The 25,239-nt window shown below is 54.9% G+C and overlaps 5 protein-coding genes across 5 annotated transcripts; 2 read left to right on the top strand and 3 right to left on the bottom strand.

Moving 5' to 3' along the window:
* Positions 1-384: 384 nt before the first annotated feature.
* On the top strand, positions 385-7,687 carry C8A04DRAFT_10509 (uncharacterized protein; the record flags this gene model as incomplete). The annotated part of the gene is made up of 8 exons (XM_062776606.1): positions 385-1,148; positions 1,294-1,413; positions 1,467-1,672; positions 1,740-1,886; positions 1,999-2,673; positions 2,737-6,389; positions 6,455-6,775; positions 6,848-7,687. 8 exons carry the CDS (start codon positions 385-387, stop codon positions 7,685-7,687), a joined length of 6,726 nt encoding a protein of 2,241 aa, XP_062639023.1.
* Positions 7,688-8,270: 583 nt separating this feature from the next.
* On the bottom strand, positions 8,271-10,378 carry C8A04DRAFT_35682 (MFS sugar transporter-like protein; the record flags this gene model as incomplete). Its single annotated transcript, XM_062783257.1, has 6 exons — positions 8,271-8,378; positions 8,464-8,957; positions 9,010-9,224; positions 9,299-9,667; positions 9,738-10,140; positions 10,330-10,378. 6 exons carry the CDS (start codon positions 10,376-10,378, stop codon positions 8,271-8,273), a joined length of 1,638 nt encoding a protein of 545 aa, XP_062639022.1.
* A 3,626-nt stretch (positions 10,379-14,004) lies between these two features.
* C8A04DRAFT_35680 (uncharacterized protein) lies at positions 14,005-18,705 on the bottom strand (the record flags this gene model as incomplete). The annotated part of the gene is made up of 6 exons (XM_062783256.1): positions 14,005-14,418; positions 14,491-15,193; positions 15,252-15,505; positions 15,554-15,916; positions 17,432-18,162; positions 18,267-18,705. 6 exons carry the CDS (start codon positions 18,703-18,705, stop codon positions 14,005-14,007), a joined length of 2,904 nt encoding a protein of 967 aa, XP_062639021.1.
* A 332-nt stretch (positions 18,706-19,037) lies between these two features.
* On the bottom strand, positions 19,038-20,194 carry C8A04DRAFT_10540 (Malate/L-lactate dehydrogenase; the record flags this gene model as incomplete). The annotated part of the gene is made up of 2 exons (XM_062776620.1): positions 19,038-19,853; positions 19,940-20,194. The coding sequence occupies 2 exons, from the start codon at positions 20,192-20,194 to the stop codon at positions 19,038-19,040; spliced, it is 1,071 nt and encodes a 356-aa protein (XP_062639020.1).
* Positions 20,195-21,837: 1,643 nt separating this feature from the next.
* On the top strand, positions 21,838-23,680 carry C8A04DRAFT_35678 (general substrate transporter; the record flags this gene model as incomplete). The annotated part of the gene is made up of 3 exons (XM_062783255.1): positions 21,838-22,115; positions 22,189-23,186; positions 23,262-23,680. The coding sequence occupies 3 exons, from the start codon at positions 21,838-21,840 to the stop codon at positions 23,678-23,680; spliced, it is 1,695 nt and encodes a 564-aa protein (XP_062639019.1).
* Between the last annotated feature and the right edge of the window lie 1,559 nt (positions 23,681-25,239).

Genomic DNA, 25,239 nt, shown 5'->3' with positions numbered 1-25,239 from the left:
GGTGGATGGAGACTATCAAAGCAACCCATTCGGAGGATGGGCTTGCGCAAGCCTCTAATCCGGAACTCCGAAGCGAGGAGGTGATCAAGATACCTGGAGTCGCCTCGCTTGACCGGGTAGTTTGGCCACTGTGTTGGGACGAGGAACCGGACTGTGGAATGGAGCACGATGTTTCTTCGCATACGTACAAATATGGCCGCCTTCTGTCCCTACATGTGTGTACCGAGGTGAAATCAACGCTTTGGTCTTACCAACATTACGATAACCACAGCTAAGAATCATATGCCTTCCATACTTACTCGGCCTTAAAGCACCGCCGCGGCTGAATAAGCCTTGAACGGCATCATTTCACATACGTTTCTGCTTTTTGCAACCCCTTCAGCCATGTCTCCAATCGCCATCACACCTGACAACAGCTCCACGGCGAGCCCATCCGGAGAGAGTGTCAGCGGTTACTTCCATGTCAACGGATACCCCAATGGCCACACCAACGGCCACACCAACGGAGACACCACCGGTCACGCCAACGGACACGCCAATGGTCACACCAATGGCAATGGCAACGGCCATTTGAACGATCATACCAACGGTCACTTCTACGGACACTCGAGCAGCCAGTCTAATGGCGATTCGAACGGGGAAGCCAATGGCTTTGGCGGAAGCCATGCCAACGGCGCCCCTGTAGATCAACCCTCTTCTTCTAAACCAATGCATATTGCTATCGTTGGGATGGCCTGTCGCATGCCTGGAAATGTCGCAACTCCCGCCGAATTTTGGGAGCTATGCACGCGCGCGCGGTCAGGATGGACTAAGATTCCAAAGGAACGGTTCGACAACTCTCGCTTTCATCATCCAAATCCAGGGAAAGGGGGCGCTTTGAACCCAGTAGGGGGAAACTTTCTCAACGTTGACCTGGCGGCATTCGACGCCCCTTTCTTCGGTCTCACCGAGAAGGAAGCCATATCCATGGACCCCCAACAACGGCTACTTTTGGAGTGCACATTTGAGGCTCTTGAGAATGCCGGTATCCCCAAACATGACATCGTCGGGAAGGATGTGGGAGTATTCGTTGGAGGGTCTTTCCCGGAGTATGAATCTCACTTGTTCCGGGACCCGGACACAATCCCCATGCACCAAGCAACTGGTCAGTTTCCCTCAAATCGACGCCTCCCATTCAGAGCCAGACTTACTGATATTCTTAGGGTGTGCATTTGCTATGCAATCCAATCGTATCTCACATTTCTTCGATTTGCGAGGGCCGAGTTTCACATCCGATACAGCGTGCTCCTCCAGCATGGTCGCCGTACATTTGGCTTGTCAGAGCCTTCGGGCTAAGGAAACCAGTTGCGCCCTCGTAGGAGCGTGTCATTTGAATATGCTACCCGAGTTTTGGATCTCGTTTTCCACCTGCAGGTATGAGACGTGCTAAATGTTGACTTTTAAGATGACACTAACGCGACTGATAGACTGCTTTCAGACACGGGGCGTTCTTTTGCGTTTGATGATAGGGGAACCGGGTTTGGGCGCGGCGAAGGTTGTGGGATGCTCGTCTTGAAGCCGCTTGATCAAGCTATCAGAGATAACGACACCATCCGAGCAGTTATCGCGGGCACGGGGTTGAACCAAGATGGGAAAACACCCGGCATTACGATGCCTAATGGGTCGGCTCAAGGTGAGTTACTGCTCGGCTCCTGCTCACAAAATGAATGTTTAATCAGCATGGTTAACATTGTGCGCAGAGGTGCTCATGAGACAAGTTTATGCGAACGCGGGGCTGGACCCCAACGCATGCGGCTTCGTCGAAGCGCATGGAACGGGCACAAGAGTCGGAGATCCGATAGAAGCTACTGCTATCCGCAACGTTCTAGGGTTGAAGAGGACAATACGTGATCCGTTATGGATTGGATCCGTCAAGTCCAATATCGGCCATCTTGAGGGCGCTTCAGGTATGATGGATCCGAACACCAGGATCTCCCTTCGTATGCTGACACGAAATAGGGCTTGCGGGCATTATCAAGGCCACACTGATGTTGGAGCGCGGGTTTATCCTACCCAATTACGATTTCAAGCACCCAAATCCGAAGATCCCCTGGAAAGAATGGAACCTGAAGGTTCCAGTCCACCAGAAGCCATGGCCACGGGGGAAGAAGTACATCAGCGTGAACAACTTTGGATTTGGTGGGACGAACGGCCATGTGGTTCTTGAGGCTGCGCCCTTTCGCAAACCTAGGGTGTCTCCCAACGCGGGTACCGACACTCCCGAAGACCCGGCACATGGGAGAAAGCTCTACGTCGTCACGGCCAACGACAAGAACGCGCTCGCTCAGGTAATGAAGAACCTGGTCATCTATCTTGAGCAGCGACCGGAGATTTTCCAGAAGGATCTCACATGCAACTTGGCTTACACCCTGGGACAACGCCGGTCCCTCCTGCAATGGAGAGCGGCGGTCCCGGCGCTCAATTCCTTTGAGCTCATTGAAGCTATCAACAGCGACAAGTTCATTTCTGGCAAAGAAGTTGAGCCGCTAAGGATTGGGTTCATTCTCACCGGGCAAGGTGCACAGTGGCACGCCATGGGGCGAGAGCTATACGAACAATACCCGGTCTTCAGCAGCAGCATCCAGCGGGCTGAGCGCTGCTTAATCAACAACGGCGCAGACTGGTCGTTGACGGGTAAGTCATTTTGAGGAGTATAGTTCGCGCATCGAAAGTTGTTTGCTGACCCTTTTCTTACAGAGGAGTTAGGCCGCGACGCAAAGGAAAGCCAGGTCAGCCAAGCTCACATCAGCCAGCCGTCGTGCAGCGCGATCCAGCTCGCTCTCATTGACTTGTTACGGTCATGGGGTATTCGACCTACTGCGGTTGCTGGTCACTCGAGTGGTGAAATTGCGGCAGCGTACGCGGCCGAGATCATTGATTTTGACTCGGCCATGGCCATCGCGTACCACCGTGGGCGGCTCGTCCCTATTCTGAAGGAAAGGCACCCCGAGCTCCGCGGCCGCATGATGGCCGTTGGTGGCAGCAAAGATGAGTTCTTGCCCTTGCTCGAGGGGCTCAAGGAGCGGGAAGCCCGCATCGCTTGCTACAACAGCCCCACGAGCCTAACAATCTCCGGAGACGAGCCAGCCATCGCCGAACTTGAGAAGATTTGTGAGGAGAAGCAGGTCTTCAACCGCCGTCTTGTGGTCGATGTGGCCTACCACTCCCACCACATGAACCTGGTGGCTAAGGAGTATCGGGCATCCCTTTCCCACTTACCATCCCCGGTTCCTACCGACATCCGGTTCCATTCATCCCTGGTTGGGCATCTGGTTGATGGCACCGAGCTGCAGCCGAACTATTGGGTCGAGAACTTGACCTGCGCAGTGCGGTTTAACGAGGCTCTGCAAAGCATGCTGGAGCCGACCGGTGACCACAAGCATGGTGTCAATATGCTCGTGGAACTTGGGCCGCACTCCGGGCTTCAGGGGCCCATCAAGCAGGTGTTGAAGGCGGTCGGCGGAAGCGCTCCCAAGATTCCATATGCCTCGGCTCTTATCCGCAAACGCGACGCAGTCGAGACTGCGCTCGAGCTTGCGGCCAATCTCTTTTCCAAAGGCGCGAGTCTGGACTTCGCAGCCATCAACTTTCCCACGCCAACAAAGCCTCCAGTGCTCCTCACCGATCTGCCACGGTACCCATGGAACTACTCCTCCAAGTACTGGCAGGAATCCCGCATGACAAAGATGCACAAACACGCACCAGGAGGCCGAAGCGATATCATTGGGACACTAGCGAACTACTCCAACGATCTTGAGCCTACTTGGCGCAACATCGTGAGGCTCGACGATCTTCCCTGGCTCGACCACCACAAGATCCAATCGCTCACAATCTTCCCCATGGCCGGGTTCATAGCCATGGCGCTCGAGGCTGCATTCCAGAGAGCGACCCAGCGGGATAGCCCGTTCAGCCAATTTGAGCTCAGGGAGGTCTCTGTAACCAAGCCTCTCGTCATCCCAGACAAAAACACGGAAATGACCATCGCTCTTCGACCGAGCCAGGAAGCCTCTTTTGGTGCAAAATGGGACGAGTTCCGAATTTGCTCGTGGTCCGCCGAACAAGGGTGGGCCGAGCATTGCACTGGCATCATTGCCGCGCTGGAACTGGACGAGAACCCCGTGGACAGCGCTAGGCAAGCTTGCGAGGCGAAAGATCGTCTGGCATCTGCTATCTTCAGCTTGGAGGACACCAAAGGCGCATCTGTTAACCCGAACAGCATGTATGACACACTGGAGGGGTTGGGTGTATCATATGGGCCTCTGTTTAGGGGCGTGGCCGGCTGCCGTGCGTCGGGGAACTGCGCAATGGGTGAAGTCGCGGTGCCAGATGTGGCAAAGGACATGCCGAATGGCCATTTGACCGATGCGCTTGTACAGCCGGCGTTCCTGGAGTCACTTATCAGTATGTACTGGCCCGTCGTGGGGGCGGGTTCCCGCGATATCAGTACCATCTACCTACCATCTTCAGTGGATCGCATCACTGTCTCTCTCGGAGTTAGAAAGTTTAGCAAAGAACCTGGGAGCATAGTCCGAGCGGTCTGCGAGGGGGAGATCGCTGCAGGCTCCCCCAAGCCAACGAAGGTCAACGTGACTGCCGTGGCTGGCAAGGACAGTACCGAGACACTCATCTCTCTGGAAGGTCTTACCATAGCTCCAATTCTGGATGGGGAGTCCGAGACAGCACAAGATGGCCCACGAGATCTCTGCTACAAGTTGGAGTGGGATCCGGTTCCCCAGCCTAACACCAACGACCAGAAATTCACACTAGATGCCAGCGCAATTATCATTCACGAGAACTCCAGCTTCCAGGGCCTCGTGGCGATGTGTCTGGCCCATTCCCTCGAGCAAATCACAGGAAAGCGCCCCGAGATAGGCACACTCGACACCGTGGACGCCACCGGAAAGATCTGCGTTTTCTTGAACGAGCTGCACCAGCCATACCTAGCCACTCTCACACCTGCCCAATTTCAGAGTCTCCAAAAGCTCTTGACCTCTGCCGAGGGGGTTCTGTGGGTCGTGAGGGGAGCATATGGTAACTCTGCCAACCCAGATACCAATATGGTGACCGGTCTGAGTCGGAGCATCCGATCAGAGACGATGATGAAATTCGCCACGCTTGACCTGGACGCCGAGTCCGGTTTCCATGAGTTCGATACCGTCGATGCTGTCATCCGGATCTTCGGCCTCGTTTTCGGCAGCTCGGCGCCCTCGGGAGAGCTAGAGTTTACGGAAAGGGCTGGGGCATTTTACACCCCCCGAATTGTCCATGACACGGAGATGAATGAGTATATTTACAAGCAGACCAACCCATCGGCTCTACACGCAACTCCGTTTGGCGAAGCCGGCCGAACCCTGAAGATGGAAATGGCAACTCCAGGGGATTTGGGGACGGCTTACTTTGTGGACGACTCCGCAACCGAACAGCTACTCGAAGATGACGAGGTCGAAATCGAGGTCAAGGCCATTGGCCTGAACTTCACGGACGGCATGGTTGCTACGGGGTTGGCGCCTCTCGGGAGTTGCGGTATCGAGGCTAGTGGAATCATCACAGCCGTTGGTGCCAAGGTCAGCAGCCTCAGGACTGGCGACCGCGTGGCAGCCCTCACACAAGGAGCCTTCTCCGCCCGGACGCGAACCAAAGCATCCTTCACGTTCAAGATTCCTAGGGACGTCACCTTCGAAGCCGGCGCCAGTCTCCCCCTTGCGTATTCCACTGCCTACTACGGCCTCGTCGAACTCGGCCGTCTGAACGAGGGCGACTCGGTGCTCATCCATTCGGCCGCCGGCGCCGTGGGCCAAGCCGCTATTTGTGTCTCACAGATGGTTGGGGCCGATATCTATGTTACTGTTGGAAGCGCCGAGAAGAAGGAACTGTTGCAGAGCGAGTACGGCTTGCAGGAGGACCACATCTTTTACAGCCACAACGGCGGGTTTGGTGAGGCCGTTCGTCGGGCGACGCGGGGTGAGGGCGTGGACGTGGTGTTGAACTCTCTGACAGGCGACGGGCTGCGGGAATCGTGGAAGTCTTTGAGCAAGTTTGGCCGTTTCATGGAGATTGGCAAACGCGAGAACGGTAGTGGTGGGGCTAAGGCCCGGCTGGAGCTTGATGCGGTCGACAGCAATGTCAGTTTTATGGCTGTTGATATGTTGACTTTGATCGCGGAACGGCCGAGGGTTGTGAGGCGTCTGTTGGCGGACGTTGCGCAGATCTTGAAGTACGGCAAGGTGAGGCCGGTGACACCCATCACGCGGTTCTCGATCTCGGAGGTCGAATCCGCGTTCAAGGCACAGCTGGCCGGTACCACGATGGGCAAGCTCGTCGTTGTGCCGGGCGCGACGGATATCATTAAGGTATGTTTCTTCAACGTTTCGTTCTCTTTATGAGAAGGAGAAGACTGCTGACACCGAGACTTTAGGCGGAGAGATCCAAAAAGGTCAAGCACCTTCTACGTCCCGATGCCACCTACATTCTTGTTGGCGGTACGGGTGGCCTGGGTCGCAGTATGGCCCGCTGGATGGTAGCGAAGGGTGCGCGGACCGTTGTCCTCGTGTCCAGGAGCGGCTCTGTGACCGGTCGGGTGAAGGACCTTGTCGAAGAGCTCGGGGCTGTCGGGGCCAATATTATCGTTCGCCCTTGCAATGTTGTCAATAAAGCAGATGTGAACGACCTGATCAACGTTGGATTGGTTGGTTTGCCGCCTGTTCGCGGTGTAGTACATGGGACGATGGTACTTAGGGTATGTGCTTTCGAGATAATGCTCCCGTCCTTTGCATTTTCCCATCCGCAATGCCTAACAGAGAGTAAACAGGACGTGCTGTTCGAGAAGATGACTTGGGAGGACTACAACCAAGTCATTGAGGGCAAAGTCCAAGGCGGGTGGAACTTCCACCACGCCCTCGAGGCCTGTTCCCTGGATTTCTTTGTCGCGATCTCATCGGCCGCCGGCGCTGTCGGGAACAGAGGGCAAGCCGCCTACAGCGCAGCCAATTGCTTCCTCAACGCGCTCGTCCAGCACCGCCGAGCACAAGGTCTGCCGGCTTCGTCTCTCGACCTAACCGCCGTCTCTGACTCAGGCTACCTGGCCGACGACAAGGAGAAGGCCGCTGAAGTGGCTCGTAACCTCGGCAGCGACAGTATTTGCGAGAGCGAGGTACTCGCGCTCCTGAGTGCCGCCATCGACGGTACGCTATCAACGGCCTGCAACGGCCACACCATCACAGGCATGCGAATCACAGCCACGATGCGACCCTTCTGGACCGACGACGCCAAATTCCGCGCGATGCGTTTAGCCGCTGAAGAAGAAGCCGCCGCGCTCAACAGCGCTTCGGCATCCTCTGCCGCGACCATCTCGTTCAACGCGGCCCTCAAAGCGGCAGGATCCCGCGCTGAGGCTGAAGATGCCGTGTGTCGCGGGCTGGTGGACCGTATTGCGACGGTGTTGATGATGGATGTTGAGGATTTGGATATCACGAGGCCGTTGTCGAATTACCCGCTTGACTCGCTGGTGGCGATTGAGATTCGGAATTTCATCACGCGTGAGTTTGAGGCGAACATGCAGGTGCTGGAGTTGCTGTCCAGCGGCTCGATTCAGATGTTGGCGAAGGGGGTTTGTGCGAAGAGCAAGATTCTGCCGGACGCAGCGAAATGATAGAGGTGGGGAATAGGAGAAGGTGTGGTTGGGTTTGGTGTTATTTGGATGGCGTGGTTTTGTGGCTTATTCTCTCTTTCGTTGTATGTTCGTTTGTGCTGGTATTTTGCATTTGTTACGTTGCTCGGCTGGACTGGGTGGCTTCTTGCCTCTCTGTATGTACATAGTACTTCATATTGTTTCCGTTGCTACGATCTATTACGTGAGGACAATTTACCAAGATACAAAGATGTGCTCCTTGATATGATAACGATCATGCTCCCGGGCCAAGACCGGAGGTACTTAGGTGATCATACAAGGCGGAACATCTGTTGCAGGCCCGTGGTGGTGATCTTGCACATGACCTTGCAGGAGACACATGCTGAGAGGTAGTTATTTCAGGCACATGAGGTCAGACCGGACAGTAATATACTCGGATTCAATTTGAGCAAGTTCCTCATCCTAAGCTGTGGATCTCCATAGTCATGTACGCACACCAGCTATAACCTTCATCTCCAACCCTCACGAGTTGAAAAGGTATCACTTCCCATATTACTTCAACGAATCACACAGGATCAACCAACAGTTATCCAATAGTCTCTGTTTAAGTCGACGTGGTCGTCGGCTCAGCCTTCTTCTCCGACTCGGTAGCGGGCGCGGGAGCAGTCTCGTGCTGAGTCGCCGCGGTCGAGCGACCCAGGGGAACAGAAACCTGAGAGTAGAGAGCATGGTTAGCACATGTTCCGAGCAATAGGCGTAACAGAAAGCGGGGTGATGGATAAAAAGAACAAACATACCTTAACGTTACCAGCCTCAATCTCCCTCTCCAGCTCCTCCAACCGGCTGCTCTTCTTATGCCGCTTCCACGCCGGCCGGCCTGAGTCAAACACATCGTCCATCTCCTCGAGCGTGTACCCTTTCGTCTCGGGCGCCATCAGCGTCATGTGCACAAACGCGGCAGCATTGAACGCGCCAAAGATGTAGTACATCTTGTACGAGATGTTCCACAGCAGCGGCGGCACGCCGAACGCGAGTACCATGTTCCAGAACCAGTTGGCCGCTGTGGACAGGGACACGGCCTTGGCGCGCACCTTGCTGGGGAAGATCTCGGCTGGGTAGGTCCAGGAGACGGGACCCCAGGTGGTTGCGAAGGTGGCGACGAAGAGGTAGGAGCAGGAGACGATGGCGGAGGAGACGGGTCGGTTGTTGAGCACGATCCAGGTGATGTCGCCGTTTTCGGAGTTGCGGGTTTCGTCGGTGTTTGGCTGGCCGTAGTATTGCTGGAGGGCACCTGGAGTTTGTGTTAGAGAGAGAGTAAGGGTAAGGGGTGGGCGTGGACGTACCAGAGATGAAGAGCCAGGTCATCATGCCAAAGGAGCCAAGAATCAGGGACGGGCGACGGCCCCATTTGTCGAGGAAAATGATAGCGGGCAGAGTCAGCACGACGTTGATCACGTATTGGATCGAAGCAGTTGCGAGGGGGGACGCAATCTGGGCGCCCTCCATGATGTAGACAATGTAGTACATCATGATGTTCATGCCACACAATTGAGACCACCTAGTTAAAAGGTTACTTTCGTCAGTTTCTGGAGGACTACATGGCTGTTCGACGGAAATGTAAAAATAACTCACATCTGAATGCTCATACCAAGTGCAACACGCTTGAGCATGCGCGGCGCAATGAGTTCCTTAAAGGACGAAGTGGCCTGCTCGCGTTCGAACTTGAGCGCCTCCTCGATCTCCTGGTACTGCGCTAGCACCTTGGGGTGGTTAACGTCGCCCTTGCCGTGCAGGTTGGCGAGCACGCGGATGGCCTCATCCCAGCGATCTTGGGACGCCAGCCAACGCGGGCTGTAGGGGAAGAAGTAAAGCCCAACGAGGAGGATGAAGGCGGGGACCATCTGGATACCCCAGGGAATGCGGAACGCGGCCGTCGGCTGGTTGGGGTCCTTGGAACCGCCGCCAATGCCCTCGGCAGCGCCGAACTGGATGAAGTATTGGCTATTATCGTGTTAGTGCTCCTGTCATTCTCTCTATCTTTCTTCCTCTTTTTCTTCTCTCCGGAACTTACATCAGAATACCCCAGGTAATGGCCCACTGCTGCAGCGAGACAACACGACCACGAATCTCCTTGGGCGCAATCTCGGCCTGGTACACAGGCACGATCGACGAGGCAATACCGACACAGAGACCGCAGATGACACGGCCCACACACAGCATGGCAACGTTCTGTGAAGCCGTCATGAGGATGGAGCCGATGATCCAGAGCACACACGAGATCTGCAGGGCGACCTTTCGCGAGTACTTGTCGGCGATGAAGGAGGACAGAAGCGAGCCGACTAGACTGCCGGCCGGCATGGACGCCGTGATGCCGCCCTGCGCGTACGACACCGGGTTGTTGAAGTAGCGCTTGTACGCCTGGGTGCCGAGCACGCCTGACATGGAACTGATGTCGAAGCCGAAGAGGCCGCCGCCTGTGGGTAGGGTGCCATTGGTGTTAGTGACTTGTCTCTTCCTTGTTCTCAAGGTGTAACTTCTTCTTTTCTCCTCATCTTGCTGCTTTCCGACGGGTTGAGGGTTCTCCCCAGATTGTGGGTTTGTAGAACGTCGCAGTGTGTGGTTTGTGAGATGTCCATCTCGTGCAATTCCCATGTGTGACTTACCAATGGCGGCAAAGCCGCAAATGAAATAGACGTTGCTGGCCTGATACATGGTAACGGCTTGTTCCCCAACGGGAGGATAAGGTTGGGGTTCACGACTGGTCGATGACTGTAGGATGGGTGATACCAAGCGACCAACAAACACTACGGCCCTGGTAGAGACGTATTGCGAATGTCTTCCCGTTCGAACCCACGATGCTAACCAGTCCGGCTGGGAATGGGAAGCAAACAGCAGCAAGACACGTGAAAGGGAAAACCCGAGAGACAGCAAAGGCCAGGGCGCGACACGCGGCGAGGTCGTCACGGTAGTTTATATAACCCAATAAATTCCGTTCTGAAGCGAGCGAGCCGGCAAGCTGCTTGGTCCGCTTGCCTCTCTTCTCCAAAAGTTCCCGTCTGCTGCTCCTCTTCGGCGCAGGCGCCAGTTGCTTCAGTTCGAAGCTGCAGCAAGGGACCAACCAACCATTCCAGCATCCAACCATCCAGCCTGGCATCGCTCACCCTTGATGCGATGTGCGACTGGACGGCGGGACGACCTCACAAGGAAGGATTCCGGGGATGAGCAGGGGTCTGCAGGCGCAAAGGCGCATCATTTCCAACCATGGGAAACCTGAATATTGTGGGGTTGCACGACCGAAGGTCACACTCCCCCAGCGAGACCAGCTCAATGGTTACATGCGAGGCAAAGACGAGGGTAGCCACTGGAGAAGGACCGCGAAGGCATGGAAAACGGGGCACTTTCTCCAAACGCCGAGCAGGCGGCCAGCCAGTCGAGCCAGTGAGCCTGGCCGGCGTCCAGCCTGCCAGTTGTCCAGCTCCTGTCAAGGAGGGGGGATCTTTTCCCTGTCACGGCTTGGGGTTCTAGGATCAGGCTTCTTGGGAACCAAACAAACCGAAGCACAGCACGTGCGGCTTGAGCTCACCACCTACTCCGGGCCGATTGCTTCGGAGGGCAACGAGGCAACGTAGCAACCAATACCAGAACTGGGAATCCAGAACCTCGCTCACCAAGAAAAAAAATTAGTAGAATTACTCGGTGAGTGGATAAGCCGCTTGTTTGCGGGGTTCCAAGGCCGTTCACGTTGAATACGATATATTAAGGGGAGAAGGAGTGTGAAGGAGCGAGTTCGTGAGTGCCTTTGAACAGACGTCGGCCTCTGTGGGATGGGGTGTCGTCGACAGTTGATGCTTACTCGGCTCGCTTGGTGCCGCTCCATGTTTAACTCGGTATTGATGCGCCGTTCCCGTGCGTATATGATGTCTTCCGCAATGTAAGCATTCGGCACGTTTCTACCGTGCCACTTCTGAAGTTAAGGGAGGGCGGAAGGGACGACGCAGAACTAGAAAGGGTTTGCTGCTCTATGGCTGGCGGGTTGGAGAGATCTCCATTCAGCCCAATATTCTGCGCACCCCCTCCGAGACAGTGGCAGGAATGTGCAAACGAGGGGATGGATGCAAGCGCCATAAGTTCTGTTCGTGTTAACTTAGGTATGCGGGGCTGGAGGGAAATCCAGATGAGGTGGCCAAGAGTTTCAACGTTTTGACATGTCCGTCCAAAAATGTTCTTTCCCTTGCTCTTCTTCGTCGCTCTTTCCCCCCTCTATTTTCTCTTCACGTCCGAGGAGCTCGTGAAGCTTGTTTCGGGAATTAACTTGGCTAGCTCCCTTGGCACTCCTCACCTCACATCCACATCCCGCCGAATGCTACCACACTGGCACCCAAATCAATGGCCGCCAAGACCGTTCTAGGAAGGAGCCCGATCGGTGGCGTTTATGGGCGTTGCTTGAACAGTCGTCTGGCGCACGGCGCTGGCATCGGTGGCTTTGTTGGTTCCGGCATCCAGTTTTTAGTTTGCTGCGGAGGCGGGTCCTGCCCTGCAAGTGCCCCGAAAAGCTGATTTCAACGGCTCGTCGATTGGGGCTTCGGGGGAAAAGAGAGCGGGGAAGGAAGAGGCCACAGAAAAAGGTGTGCGGGGAAGGTGGAGAAGGAAGGCGCCGAATGGCAGGGGGCCCGTGTGCCTGCCGATTTGTGAGTGGTGGGTTTCCACTCGTCAGTGTCACTGTGCCCTCGCACGGTACACCTCTGGCACATGGGTCAAGGTTTTCCACATGGTCAAGAACGGCCCTTTTTCTTTCTGTATGCACCCGTGACCAAACTCCACACAAGCAATCCGGGCGAATCCTCAACTCGTGACTCTTGCTAGCTTGTCGCTCTCTTACGCTGCTGTGAAACAGCACAAGCCAACGGCAGCATGCTAGAAGCGAAAGGGCGCAGAAATATTGAACCCACGCGGCTGTTTTTGCCCAATGTACATACAAGTGGATCTCCGGCCTCCCTAATAATAGATGATTGACAGCAAATCCAGAGGCTTGAGTGAGACAAACTGTTTGATGCTCTCTCTTAAGTTGCGGGCTGGGACAGAAGCTGAAAGTAGCTGAGCCACGGTGCGGCCGAAACAATTCTAGGAAGTGATGTGTAATGTTGTTGGCGGTGAGCCGGTGCTAGAGCTTCCTGGATCGACTCTCTAGTCTGAATTGGTTGAGAAGCACCGTGTTTTCGAGACACAGGATGGTGTCAACTAAGCTCAATTCTCCTTTAGTATATGTACATAATTACATAACGGACAAGCACATGAGCGCAGAAGATCCTCCTAGTCCCCTTGCGTTTTGTTCGTGGACATATCAATGAACCCACGGATGGAGTAGTTACTTGTTATTTGACGGACGCCACCGCTTTAGACCAATGTCATGTGTGTTCTTAGTTGGCGTGGTTATCTGCTTCCGCTATCCCTCGTTGATCCTCTCCGCAGCTGAACAAGACGCCCAGCATGCAGTGAGAAAAAGGGTAGGAAAGAAGACGAGTGGAAGACTCGTTGCGTATGCGTCAAGGGCCGGAATACGTATCCCAAAGAATCCGCCTGATCGAGCGCCATCTTCAGGATGTAATGTAAGTCTAAGAGCACAAGCGTTCCTTGGCCTGTCAAAACTTGTTGGCAGTAAACACCGGCAAACCAGCGAGGAAACGTCACGTCTTCATTCATATCGTTCGTCTGCTGGTTAGTTTGGTCCGCCGTTCTTTTGCTAGTGCCGGATTATCAGGCAAGCTCGCAAGAAAGAAAAGGAAAAGAGGAACGGAAAAAAAGGAAGAAGCTTGTTGATTCATCAGCCAACTTGGCCTATGGAACGCGCCGTTCGTTTCCGGTGCGAATAACAAATAAGAGGGGCCAGAAACGAGACCCGGAAAAGCCGGAATCGGGGTTGTGGATGGCGACAAACTTCGACATGAGAGCGTCAGGATGGTCGCCATCGCCCTCTATACTACAAAGTCTCCGGTGAGTAACCCTACAATAAGGATAGGGAGCTGATCGCGTAGGCATGGCGGAGGAACGGAAGATGGCCCGTCGTCGAAGAAAAATAAAAAAGGGAAAAGAATCGTGAAGACAGATAACCGAATGCGTTAAAGGGTATCGCAATGCATCATCCACACTGCCTTAACTCCAAGTTGCCGGTCCAGATTCCTTCTATGGGATTATTGTTCGGTAGCGCATGCGCCCTTCCGTTGACTCGGTCATGAAAAAAGAAAAGCGTCAGCTGGGACTCTTGTGTCTCGTCCCTCGTCAAAACGCCGTGGGCAAAGTCGTTGTTGCTAATGGAGATGGGTGCCGATGGGACCTCATATTCATTTCCGTCTGCGGTATCCACTGTTCCGGCCATGGGACGGCCCGGTGGCAGGCGGCTGACCCCGTGATGATCGATTGCCGCGATCACGATCACGGTCACGGTCTGACGGATCGTTGGACGGGCGTGTCGGCGGCCGATACCCCTCCTTGGACAGCAGTTCAAGGTAATTGCGTTGGGTCTCAAAGCTGGAATAGTTCCCGCCCATGATCACTTCCAGAATGCTCTGGCTCGCATTGCGCGGGTCTTGGGCTAGCTGCGCCATACGTTCCGTCAGGTCTTCATGAGCCCGTGCGAAATGTGACAGAATGGTGCCGGTATTGCTGGAGCCGCCCGAAATGTCGTTGGCAGAGTTGTTCGGGTCGATGATGGAAAGACGATCGTGGTTCTTGTAAGCAAAGTCCGTAACTTGGTGCTACAAGGCCGTAAATAACGAGTCAGCACTGGCCGGTTTTAGAATGTATGAGGGTGGGAAGCAGAGACTAACCTTAGGAATGTAGCGCGGCGGATCTAGGCTAATGGCAACCGTTTGGTAGTTGAACTTGTTCCCATAAAGATCAAAAAATTGAAGGAGAAGTTGCCCAAGATGATGTCTCGTGTCAAGGTTCCGGCTTTGTACCTCTGGCATCATCTGCAACATGCTCACCACGAGACAAATGACGGAAAACCCGCCAATCCCCCCGTTGACGGGCTCATTCAAGCCACGCATCAGGAGAAAATGCTTGATGAGCGTGACCAAAGCTGGCATGCCAGGATATTGAGCCCTCCACGCCTTGAATGTGTGGATGGCTTTGACACCAGTATCGTTCTCAAACGACACATCAATCTTGAGACCTGTTTTACGCTCGATGAACTTGACCAGCGGCACCTTTGCGCCGGAGATGACCTCGATCTCGTTTTGCCAGGTCATGTTACGCGCAATTAATTGCGATCTGAACCGAAAAAGGAATGACTTGGTGCAATACTTTGCCATGCCGCCGTTGGCGTATCCATCGGACATGAAGGCCATGTCCATATCGGCTGTGGGCAGATAAAGACCAGAAGGGAATGAGCCAAAGCAATACACTTCGGCATCCCGATATATTTGGCGGCAGAAACCTTTCAGCTCTTGCACCACCTCGTGCCGAAGACGCTCCTCGAAATCACGAGGCTTGATGTAGTCATAAAAGTCTACGACCTCCTTGTGCAGCCTGATAATAGTTACGTTAACGACGGCGATTGAGCGGCCGAGTCTGGACCAAAACTTACCAGACGGCCATGCTGGCGGAGGCGGAGTGATCCGTCTTCATCCAAGGCGTTGAATCTAGTTCAGGATCCGGCAGCCACTCATTTGTGATTGCACCACCGGAACGAAGTTTGGTCACTTTCCGAAACTTTGCGTGTGGCATCTTGATCTCATCATCATGTGTCCGCTTTCGGCTCCCGAGAGCAGAGGATAAGGGATCAGGAAGGATGGCGGGCCTGTGGTCCGGATCTGCAATCACCAAGGGTTTGGCAGGCAGCTGTAGGCTTGGAGAGGTGGTAGCGGGCGCGTTCCCAAGTTGTCCAACTGCGGAGGGTTTTGGAGGGAGCTGTAGGTCCCGTGCTGTTGTGGCGGACAAGGGCTCCTCGCCATGGTCGAGATCATCGCCACTATGCTCACTTTCGGTATCAAATGATATGAAGTCCGCGGTCTCTGATGGAAGAGAGGCCCTGGTCTCTGTTTCTTGGACGCGAGACTTGCGGATCATCCGGACAACATCCCTCTTTTTCCCCTGCGTTGAGGATTCCGGAGGGAGGGCCGTGTAAGGGTCGGGGTTTGACCATTTCGGGGCTTTGTTGTCTGATTCCGAGCGTTCCATGCCGACACGAGCGCGCTTGATGGACGGCTCCCCGTCAGACCCGGCCTCGTCACCAGAGATGTCCATCTCGGCCTCATCACTATCAGACAGCTCGTTGAGTGGGCGGTATGTAACTCCGCCGGCCGTGTTGTAAAAGGCCACCTCAGTGCCGGATTCGTGGTCGATCTTCAAAAGGTCCCGTTCAGCGGGAATGGGGGGTGGCCGCCACGGTCGATGAAAGTTGCGGCCATGTCTATTGTCTCGGAAAGGCGGAGGGCCGTTGTGGCTTCGGAACGAGCGGTCATGTGGCCCACGATTCCTCTTTGAAGGGCGCGAATCGCGATCTGGGGACAAGGAGCGGCGCCCACTGTAATTCTTGCGATTGCCTTGGGGGCGATAGCTATCGCTGTCTTGGACCCCGGCTGGTTTGTCAACCCGGAAGTTGAAATCACCTTGCGGTGGCCGATAATTGTCGACACCAGGAGGGCCGCGATAACTCATCGGCGGCGGAGGCGGGGCATCCTGAGGCCGCCGAAAGAAGTCCGCTTGTGGGCGAAACGGGTCCCTTGGTTGAGGGCCATTTCGGTGTCTCGAGTCACGGTCGTTGCGAGAGTCGCGCGGCGGCGGGCGACTGCTTCCTCGGGGGCCGGTGTATCGGGGGTTGTTCGGCATTGTTATTTAAATCCCCTGTCGAAAGATACTGCCCAATTTTTCAAAAAACTGCATGCGGCGGCCGGTGTGTTGGGAGTTGAAAAAGGATTTCTGGTAAACACGGTAACAGTTGATTTTTCCTTGTTTGGCGTGGAAAGAAAGTTGGGTCTACTTTGGCTAAACCTTACCTGGACTAGTGGAAGGCTCGATCTCGGGCCTCTCCGTAAAGCACGTGAAGCAGCACGTGACAGTACCCGTCTCCACAAATTGTTGAGGCACCAGTAACGTTATTTTGCGCTTGATCGAGTTGATAGTGGTTTGAACAGCTGTCAATTCGCGATGCCTATGTCTATCTAAGTTCGTCACTCCAATGAAGCTCTCCCATTAGTCATGGCGCGTTGCTCTCTGGCATTCCTAGGATGCGATCACACTCAAGAACCACCCCGAACTTTGAGCCACCAAGGAACACGAAGGCTGTCATGAACCTGTCCCTTCGTTTGTGCCAGAGCTCTGTCTACCCAATAAGTATTGCAACAGAAGACTGTATGGTGGCCTAACCTCATCAATGCGCCTCTTCATGTTGATGGATCGACGACCGAGGCAAAGCTGGCCGTTTTCTCAAACAGCCCTCAACGCCCTCGAGTGGGAAATCATGCGATTTGCAGGCCATGATACTCCGCATCAGGGAAAAAGCATATCCCTTATCCCCACTCGCCATAAGTCGGCGTAGAATACGGAGCCAACGATGGGTGTTTGGGTTCTCCGCTCTGGGAACCCCGACACACCTCATGGATCAACCCCGAGGCCGGCAGCAAACTTTCTTGCAACCCACGCGGCCCCATGTTCCTCATACTCCTGCTTTGTCACTGCCAAGCGCTCAACATGTTCATGTTTCGCGAAGTTGGCAGCCCCCAACCACGTGCTAACTACCGGGTCCTCAGGGCGTGCCACGCGGACGACGCATTCATCTGGTACCCGTTCCAATAGTTCCATCTGAAGCCGTTGGATGAAATTCTCTATGTTCACATTGCCGCCAACCACGACGATATTCGCCAAAAGCCCCGGCCAAAGGCCAATGGGTAGCACTGACAATGACTGCATCACCAGGTCAGCTAGCCCGGGTTGACGTAGATTAATATCGGATGGGTTGAACAATAGCTCAGGGACCACGAAGCGTTCATTGCGCAGTGTTAAGATGTCCTCGGTAGCCATCGCCGCTTTGCGGGCCCGGGCGGACAAGCTCGGGTCGTAATCCCGCACGACACCATGGAAGGTGCTGTGCGAATTGGGGAGGACGTAGTCCTTGGCGATGCCGGCACCGCTCAAATACTCTTCACGGCGCTCTCCGCGCGTCCCCTTCCATGTCTTTTCCAGGTCGCTCTTGAAGTCCAACGATACGTAAGAAACGGCTTCTTTCATCTCATTGACAATGTAGGTGTCGTTGCGCATATCAAAATGACGCAAGGAGAGCAGGCGAGTGAGATAGTTGGTCATCAGCCTCCCTCCAACATCAAGCCGACGAACCGCCCGATGTAAGGGCCGGCCTTGGATGACCGGGGTAACAGTGGTGTGCGAATACCCAGAATCGATCACGAGAAGAACTTCGGCGGGTACGTCCACGGGGGCCTCTGGTGTCCTTGGTGTGTGGAAAATGGCCTGGACGTCCTGGTATGCGTTGAATGCGGGGCCTGGGGTTGAGAGCGCGGTTAGCGAGGGTTTTGGGCACTGGCATGAGCGAAGGGAATGGCAAATGGAAATATGAAAAGTTCAAACACGCGCGGAGGGGACACACCAATTCCCCTGTAGTAGCTGGCAAAACCAAACTCTTCAAACACCATCTGGTCGCAATGTGTCTGTAACGCGGGGAGGGCGTTTGGCTGTTCCGCGAGCACCAGCCTAGTCTCCGTCGGGTCGCATCGCTGCGTGGCTTTGTCGTCGAAGAACTCCCGATCCCAGATCTCCTTTTGTGCCTCCCAGCTCACGACAAACCCCTTTTCAACCGGTCGCCGAAAGGCAATTTCGCCGAAGTCTCTGCATTTCTCTAGCTCGGACCCAACGTACGTCTTTCGGTGACGGTCTCGCGCAAGGCAATTGGGGATAATGCGCGGCGATTCAGTGGCGCCGCCCGCAGAAACAAGACCGGCCTTTATGGTATCGGCGCCATTGTCGAGTACGAGTGTAGTCGTGGGTACTTGGGGGCCCGCCGCCCGCGGTTTTCGACTTGCTGCCATGAGGTGAAGTTTGTGGCCCGGATAAGAAGGTTCATTTCGGCCGCTCTCCAAAATTGAGTGGGCCCCCCTTCCGTGATGGGGACAGCTGCAGGGGATCAAGGTGGGGTGAAATTCTGAGGCCCGAGCGGCCGGGTCTCGGCCTAAGTCCGTCCTCCTCCGCATCCCGAATGTGGGGTTTTTCGTCGGATGAGATCTTTTTTCCCTAAAAGGGAGCATTTCTCCTGCCGAGAAATCATGGTATTGGGACATGGAACGAGGGCATCCTAGGTCATAAGTTTGAACCTCGAGTTCATTCGCCTCAGCACCTCCGAGTTACCCCGCCTTAAAAATTATCAGATCCCTTGCTGCATCTTGGGGACCCCGAGCTTCTCCGCTTCAGCGTTCAAGGCATCGACCTCGCCCTTGACGAACGGAATGCCTTCCTTCAACCTCTTTTCCTCCAGCACTTGCTCCAATTCACCCGGGAAGTATATTCTATCCACCCCAGCCATCTTCTCCGACCCAACAACACGCTGATACAACACATCCATCCGTCCGCGGAACTCCTCCAAGCTCATAAACAGATCTGGCTTGATGGCAACAATGAAGTGACCCACATCTCCAGCTTTGGACATATCGTACGGGCCAGTGACCCCACCAGCAAAAGCCGAACCCGACAACACACCTGAGAATACATCCATCATGATGGCCAAAGCGGAACCCTTGGGGCCACCCATCGGCAACATGACCCCTTTCAGGGCCTTTTCCGGGTCGTCAGTTGGCTTCCCGCCCGCATCCAAGGCCCAGTCCTGTGGGATCTTTTCGCCACGACGCAGAGCCTTGTAAATCTTCCCGCGGGCTGCGACGGAGGGCGCCATGTCCAGGATGAAGGGGATTGATCCTTCGCCGCCGGGGGCTCCGCACGCGATGGGAGAAACACCCATCAGTTGTGACTTGCCTCCCCAGACGGGAAGCGCAGGCGAGGAGTTGGTGAAGACGAGACTCATCATCCCAGCATCGACAGCCTGGCGCACGATCCACGCGGACATGCCAAAGTGGTTGCTCTGTTTGACGCTGACCATGCCGATGCCGAACGTCCGGGCCATGGTGATTGCGGTCTCCATGGCAAGGTGTGCGGCTGGGAAGCCAAAACCATTGTTGCCGTCCACCTGGAAGTAACCGATATTGATATTGTCTGAGTCATGCCATACAAACGAATATCAAGGAGAAAACAGACGGGTGCAAGTCTACTCACCTGTGCAACAACCGGCGTGACCTGGGTCAACGTCGGGTCGGCCTTGGGGTCCAACACTCCATTGCGGATTCTCGAGAGGTAAGACGGCATCCGGTTGATCCCATGACTCTCGACTCCGCGAAGGTCCGCCTGGACAAGACCCCGCGCAACGATTTTGGCGTTCTTATTCGACACCCCGGAGGCTTCGAGGAGAGAAACAACAAACTCCTCCGCGTTTCTTGCGCTCACCGTCGCTGTGGCTTCTTGTTGGCTCATGATTGAGATTGTAGCACTCGTTGTTTACGACGAGGTTTCAGTCACGATGAATGTGGGGGAGATCTGAGGAGTGAATATCAGCACATTCTTACCTTGCGTCGTGAGTCATTCAGGGTTAGGGTCCAAACCCATAGCCACAGCCCAACAGGGGCTCCCTCGCCAAACATCAACTAAAAGCTTAGCCATCCACCTTGGCCGAAGCTTCTTCTGACGGTTTCGTCTCGGCGGATGTCCATTTGTCTGGGCATCGGACTTACTTCTGCTTGCCGACCTCCCTTCTCACCATTCGCCCTCCCTGAGCCTTCTCAAGCTACTTTCATCTTCCCTCAGCGGAAGAACACTTCCTTTGACCGTCTTTCTGCCCAACCTCTCCCTCGAACCATTTTCTCGCCAAGCAAGCCTACACTAATCATTTTCCATTGCTTCTTCCGCACAACCGAGCAGTTTGTCTTACCTATTTACGTACATCCCTCACCCGAGTATCCACCAATCACTCGGGATTTAATTCCCGTTTCACCATCAGCGTCGCGCTCCAAAAGTGATGGGAGCAACGTCGATCCCACATTTGGTCCACCGCAACGGACCCCCCCAAAAAAACCCAACCTTGCATGTTTGTCGCGGTGCCGCCGGCACGCTGCTTTTGGACAGCCGGGCGTCTCGTGACCCTCGGCCGTCTCCTCCCTCCCTCATCTCCGACCCCATCCCCGCCTCCCCTCTTCCCCGCGGGGGTTTCCCCAGGTTTGCGATAGCCCGACTCCACGCTTTTACAGGGCCGGCCCGACTTCGGTTCGCAAATTCGTTCCTTCAAGTGGAAAAAAACGGCAAGAATGTCGTCTTCTCTGCCGGCCGCTAACGGCATTTGTCCTGGCATGCCTGGAATTCCCGAACCACCTTCCCAAAACGATTGTGATGAGCGAGTCGCTTGCTTTAACTACCCAAAATTTGGGGATTTTGTAAGGCAAGGCTTGGAGTTGTGATGCCGAAACGCCACAAGGCAACCCGGTTTTTGCCAGTCAGGCTCTTACAGTCGCCACTTGCGCCATCCATCATGATCCATGCGAACCATGCAAGGGTTCACACCGACCCGAAGGCTGAGCGAAGATTTCTGTCTCACGCTAGGAGGTTAAGTGAGACCACGGCCGAGTTTTACGTGTACACGACTTGGCCAAGGGTTCCCTTGCTGCGCTGCTTGTGTCAAGGAGCCAGTAGTGTGGTGAAGTGTACTAATCCCAACCTCGATGTTGCCGATCCCGTTGAAGAGGCTACGATACTACCACGCGGGCACCCCTCACGGCAATGATCGCAGTATCCAACACGTGCCCGCCAGCCCGACCGTTGTCGCGCGGCGGGGCCACAATGCAAGCGAGAGATCCATACCAAGTTTCTTGGTGTTTTGATTTAAAAAGTCTAGCCCTGCCGTAGTTGCTTGCCCAGATGTTCTTGTCCATCCGGCGTCTTGCGTTGCGTTCTTGGCCGGTGTGTGTTGTGTGACCCAACCTCCTCCCCCTCTCCTCCCCCACCGCCGCAGCACCGAGCAGTACACCGCTCCCGCTTCCCAGTCCAACACCATATACAATTCAAGTTGCACCACCCACAAGTCCCCCATAGCGTGTACCGCCAATTCGCCCGGAAAAACCGACAAGATGGCGGGCGGCGTCAAGAAACCCGTCAATGTGTTCAAGTTACACAACTTAGACATCCCCAAAGAAGTCTTCAACTGGAGACTATGGTTCGCCGTGTTCTCCTTCTCGCTGCTGGGCGCGGCCCGTGGTGTCGACGAGGGTCTCATTAGCGGGGCGTTCAACAGCAAGAACTTTCAGAAAAGCATCGCCTACGACTCTTACAGCACCGTTGATCAGGCGAACATCAAGGCCAACGTCTCGGCGATGGTTCAGATCGGTTCAGTGGGGGGTGCACTTATGTATGTTTTCGATATCCCCAGCATTGGCTATGAGAAACCCAAATAAGGCGAAAGCTAACGTGAAGCAACACAGTGCCTTCTTGGTGTGTGATAGGATTGGACGAATCTGGGCTACTAGGCAGCTATGCGCACTTTGGATCCTCGGTATCGCCATTTTCATGGGCTCCAAGGGCAACCTCAGCGCCATCTATGCCGGCCGATTCATTGCCGGCCTCGGAGTCGGCCAGACCCCCGTTGTCGGCCCTGTTTACATCGCCGAGATCACGCCGGCTGCCATCCGTGGTCTCTGCACTTGCCTATTCACCGGCTTCGTCTACCTCGGCATCGTGCTCGCCTACTTCACCAACTACGGCTGCCAGGTCAACCTGGGCGACACCAGCGCGATTCGCTGGCTCGTACCTACCAGCCTGCACATCATCTTCTCTGGCCTGATTCTCATCCTGACACTTTTCCAATCCGAATCCCCGCGTTACCTCGTCATGAAGGACCAACACGAAAAGGCGCTGAAGACCATGGCTCGTTTGCGCCACCTCCCGGAGGACCACGAGTATGTCGTGACGGAGATCAGCGCTATCACGGCCGCCCACCAGAGGGAGACTGAGGCTACGAAGGATGCCGGGTGGTTGAGCACGCTGAAGGAGGCATTTCTCATTCCGAGCAATCTGTACCGTGTTTCGCTGGCGATTACCGCACAGATCATGTCGCAGTGGTCTGGGGCAGGGTCTATCACTCTCTACGCGCCGGATCTGTTCCACCTGCTAGGCATCGCTGACACCAACACCAACTTGCTCGTGACGGCTGTTTTTGGCATTATCAAGCTGGTCGCGGCCGTGATCTGCGCTCTGTTCTTGGTCGATGTTATTGGCCGTAAGCGCTCGCTGCTGCTGGGCATCACATTCCAGGCCATCGCTATGGTTTATGTTGCTGGGTTTTTGACAGCCAACCCGCAGCTGAGCGCCCATAAAGAAAAGAATGTCGGGGCACTACCAGCCTCGCAGGTGGGTGCGTCGAAGGGTGCGATCGCCATGATTTACATCTCCGGGTTCGGTTGGGCTTTGGGATGGAACAGCAGTAAGTTTTGATGCTCTCCTTCCTTGTTAATCAACGTGGCCAACACGCAACTGGTACTAACCTTCCCGTTCCCAGTGCAATACCTCATGACCGCCGAACTCTTCCCCCTCCGTATCCGTGCTTTCTGCACCTCGCTAGCCATGACCTTCCACTTCGCCAACCAGTACGGCAACTCGCGTGCCGTGCCTAACATGCTGCTGCCCACGTCCAGCGGCGGTATCTCTCCCCAGGGCACCTTTTGGTTCTTCGCCGCCGTCACCTTGCTTGGTGGCGTGTGGGTGTGGTTTGCCATGCCCGAGACCGCCGGTCGCAGCCTAGAGAGCATGGATCGTCTGTTCAGCCTGCCGTGGTACAAGATTGGGCGGTATGGCAACCGTGTGGCGGAGTTAGAGGACGCGCAGGTGGCGGCGAGTGGTGAAAAGAGTGCGGAACTGGCGCACGGTGAAGAGGTGGAGGTAGCTCGGGGAACTGGTGCTGGGAGCGAAAAGGTTTGATGGGTGGTGTGAGATTTGAGGAGAGTGGAGGGAAACCGTCTTTAAATTTACATCTGATCATGACCAAAACGAATGAAGACAACGAGTACAATTTTATGTGCTTGTACGCGACAAAGCGCCTCTGACCTGCCTATATTTGATTATGACATGAATGCCTTTGCCGAGAACTCGAGGTTGATAAAACGTTTGGCATAACGTTATAATCAGCTCAATGGGATCAAAGGAATGGAGTCCTGGGATGATGATGAGCCTGTAAGTCGTGCCTTCCCTCGAATTATAGATTTTATGTCATAAGTAAACGTTACAACGAGGGACTCGTACGAGGATCAGACGAGCCCCCTTGTGGTCCTTCCCGATATATAGGCCACTTCAGATCGATAAGGCGATAGCACCCGGTCATCCATTGGAGGTCAGGGTTGGTCCTTCCTGTCTCGGCCAATCGACGCCCCCACGGTTTTGGACGATATATGTTTTGTGCTCCGAGAACGTGAGGCTCAATGGTCCACGTTCTATGAGTGAAGCCAGTACAACCAGAGGAAAAGAAACTACAGGGGCGCGCCCTGCGGAACAAGACAGGAGGTATGTACGCAGATATCATCGCGAGTCATGTTCAAAGAACTAACAACTACAATAATTATGTTCAATGGGGCGTCCGTGCGTCCGTTGAGAGTTCCATGTGCAAAATTCGACAATCAAACGCCAAATAAGAGCGGAACGAGAACGGATCAAAAGTCTACCCAGGGACCCTCCTCTCACCCGGATGGCGCATCTAAGACCTGATCGGGTTTGCCTAGTCGAGGATGAGGAGGTGCGATGCATGGCTTTGCTACAAGGCCGGTGTTCGAACGGGGCATGATATGAATGGGACGGCGGGGCCGTGGTATTTGATGAGGGTCTGTTTTATTCATCCATGAACTTCCTCTACTTTGCAACAATAGTGCTAAGCTATTCCATTGCATTCACGGACAAGCTACAGATTCTACGCTCCTAATGCGCCCATTGCTCCCGCCACTCAAGCTTTTGCAAAACCGCCGAGTTGTCGGCCGTAAAGTTGAGGGGGCGGCTATCGGAACGATTCCGCTCCGAAACGCCCGGCCCATTAGTCCACGACTACCAACCTTTCCGGTCCGCCCAGCACGGCACAGCTCCGGGCAATGGCGTCGTCCTGACCCGGTCGGTAGCGACGGAGAAGCTTTATTGGTTGCCTGCCGCGGAGCTGAGCGACCTGAAGAGTTACATTTTGCGGCCCTGCACATTGCAGCAGCTGAGGCACACACAGCCCTCCTTCGGGCTTGCACTGCACGACAAATCGGCCCACCGACAAGTCGATAAGGCAGTCAGCCCTCCAACATGTGGCCTGGATATGGTAGCTCGGCGGGTACGTCTAACCGATGCTAGGCTAACTTCGGCTGTTTTCCTGTTCAGGTCTTGTCTTACGGTCTCTTACCGGTGCATCTTTACTACCCAAAGCCCCGCCACTCCAAGAACGCCACCGCTTCATTGCGTTGCACTTCAACATTGTCTTACAGCCCGAGTCGAGTCAAAGACACCTGATGGCA

This window comes from Dichotomopilus funicola, assembly GCF_033296635.1.
Source record: "Dichotomopilus funicola strain CBS 141.50 unplaced genomic scaffold C8A04scaffold_14, whole genome shotgun sequence".
In the NCBI taxonomy this organism is placed as follows: domain Eukaryota; kingdom Fungi; phylum Ascomycota; class Sordariomycetes; order Sordariales; family Chaetomiaceae; genus Dichotomopilus; species Dichotomopilus funicola.
Note: the sequence above shows the minus strand (reverse complement) of the source record. Positions and strands in the feature narration are given on the sequence as shown.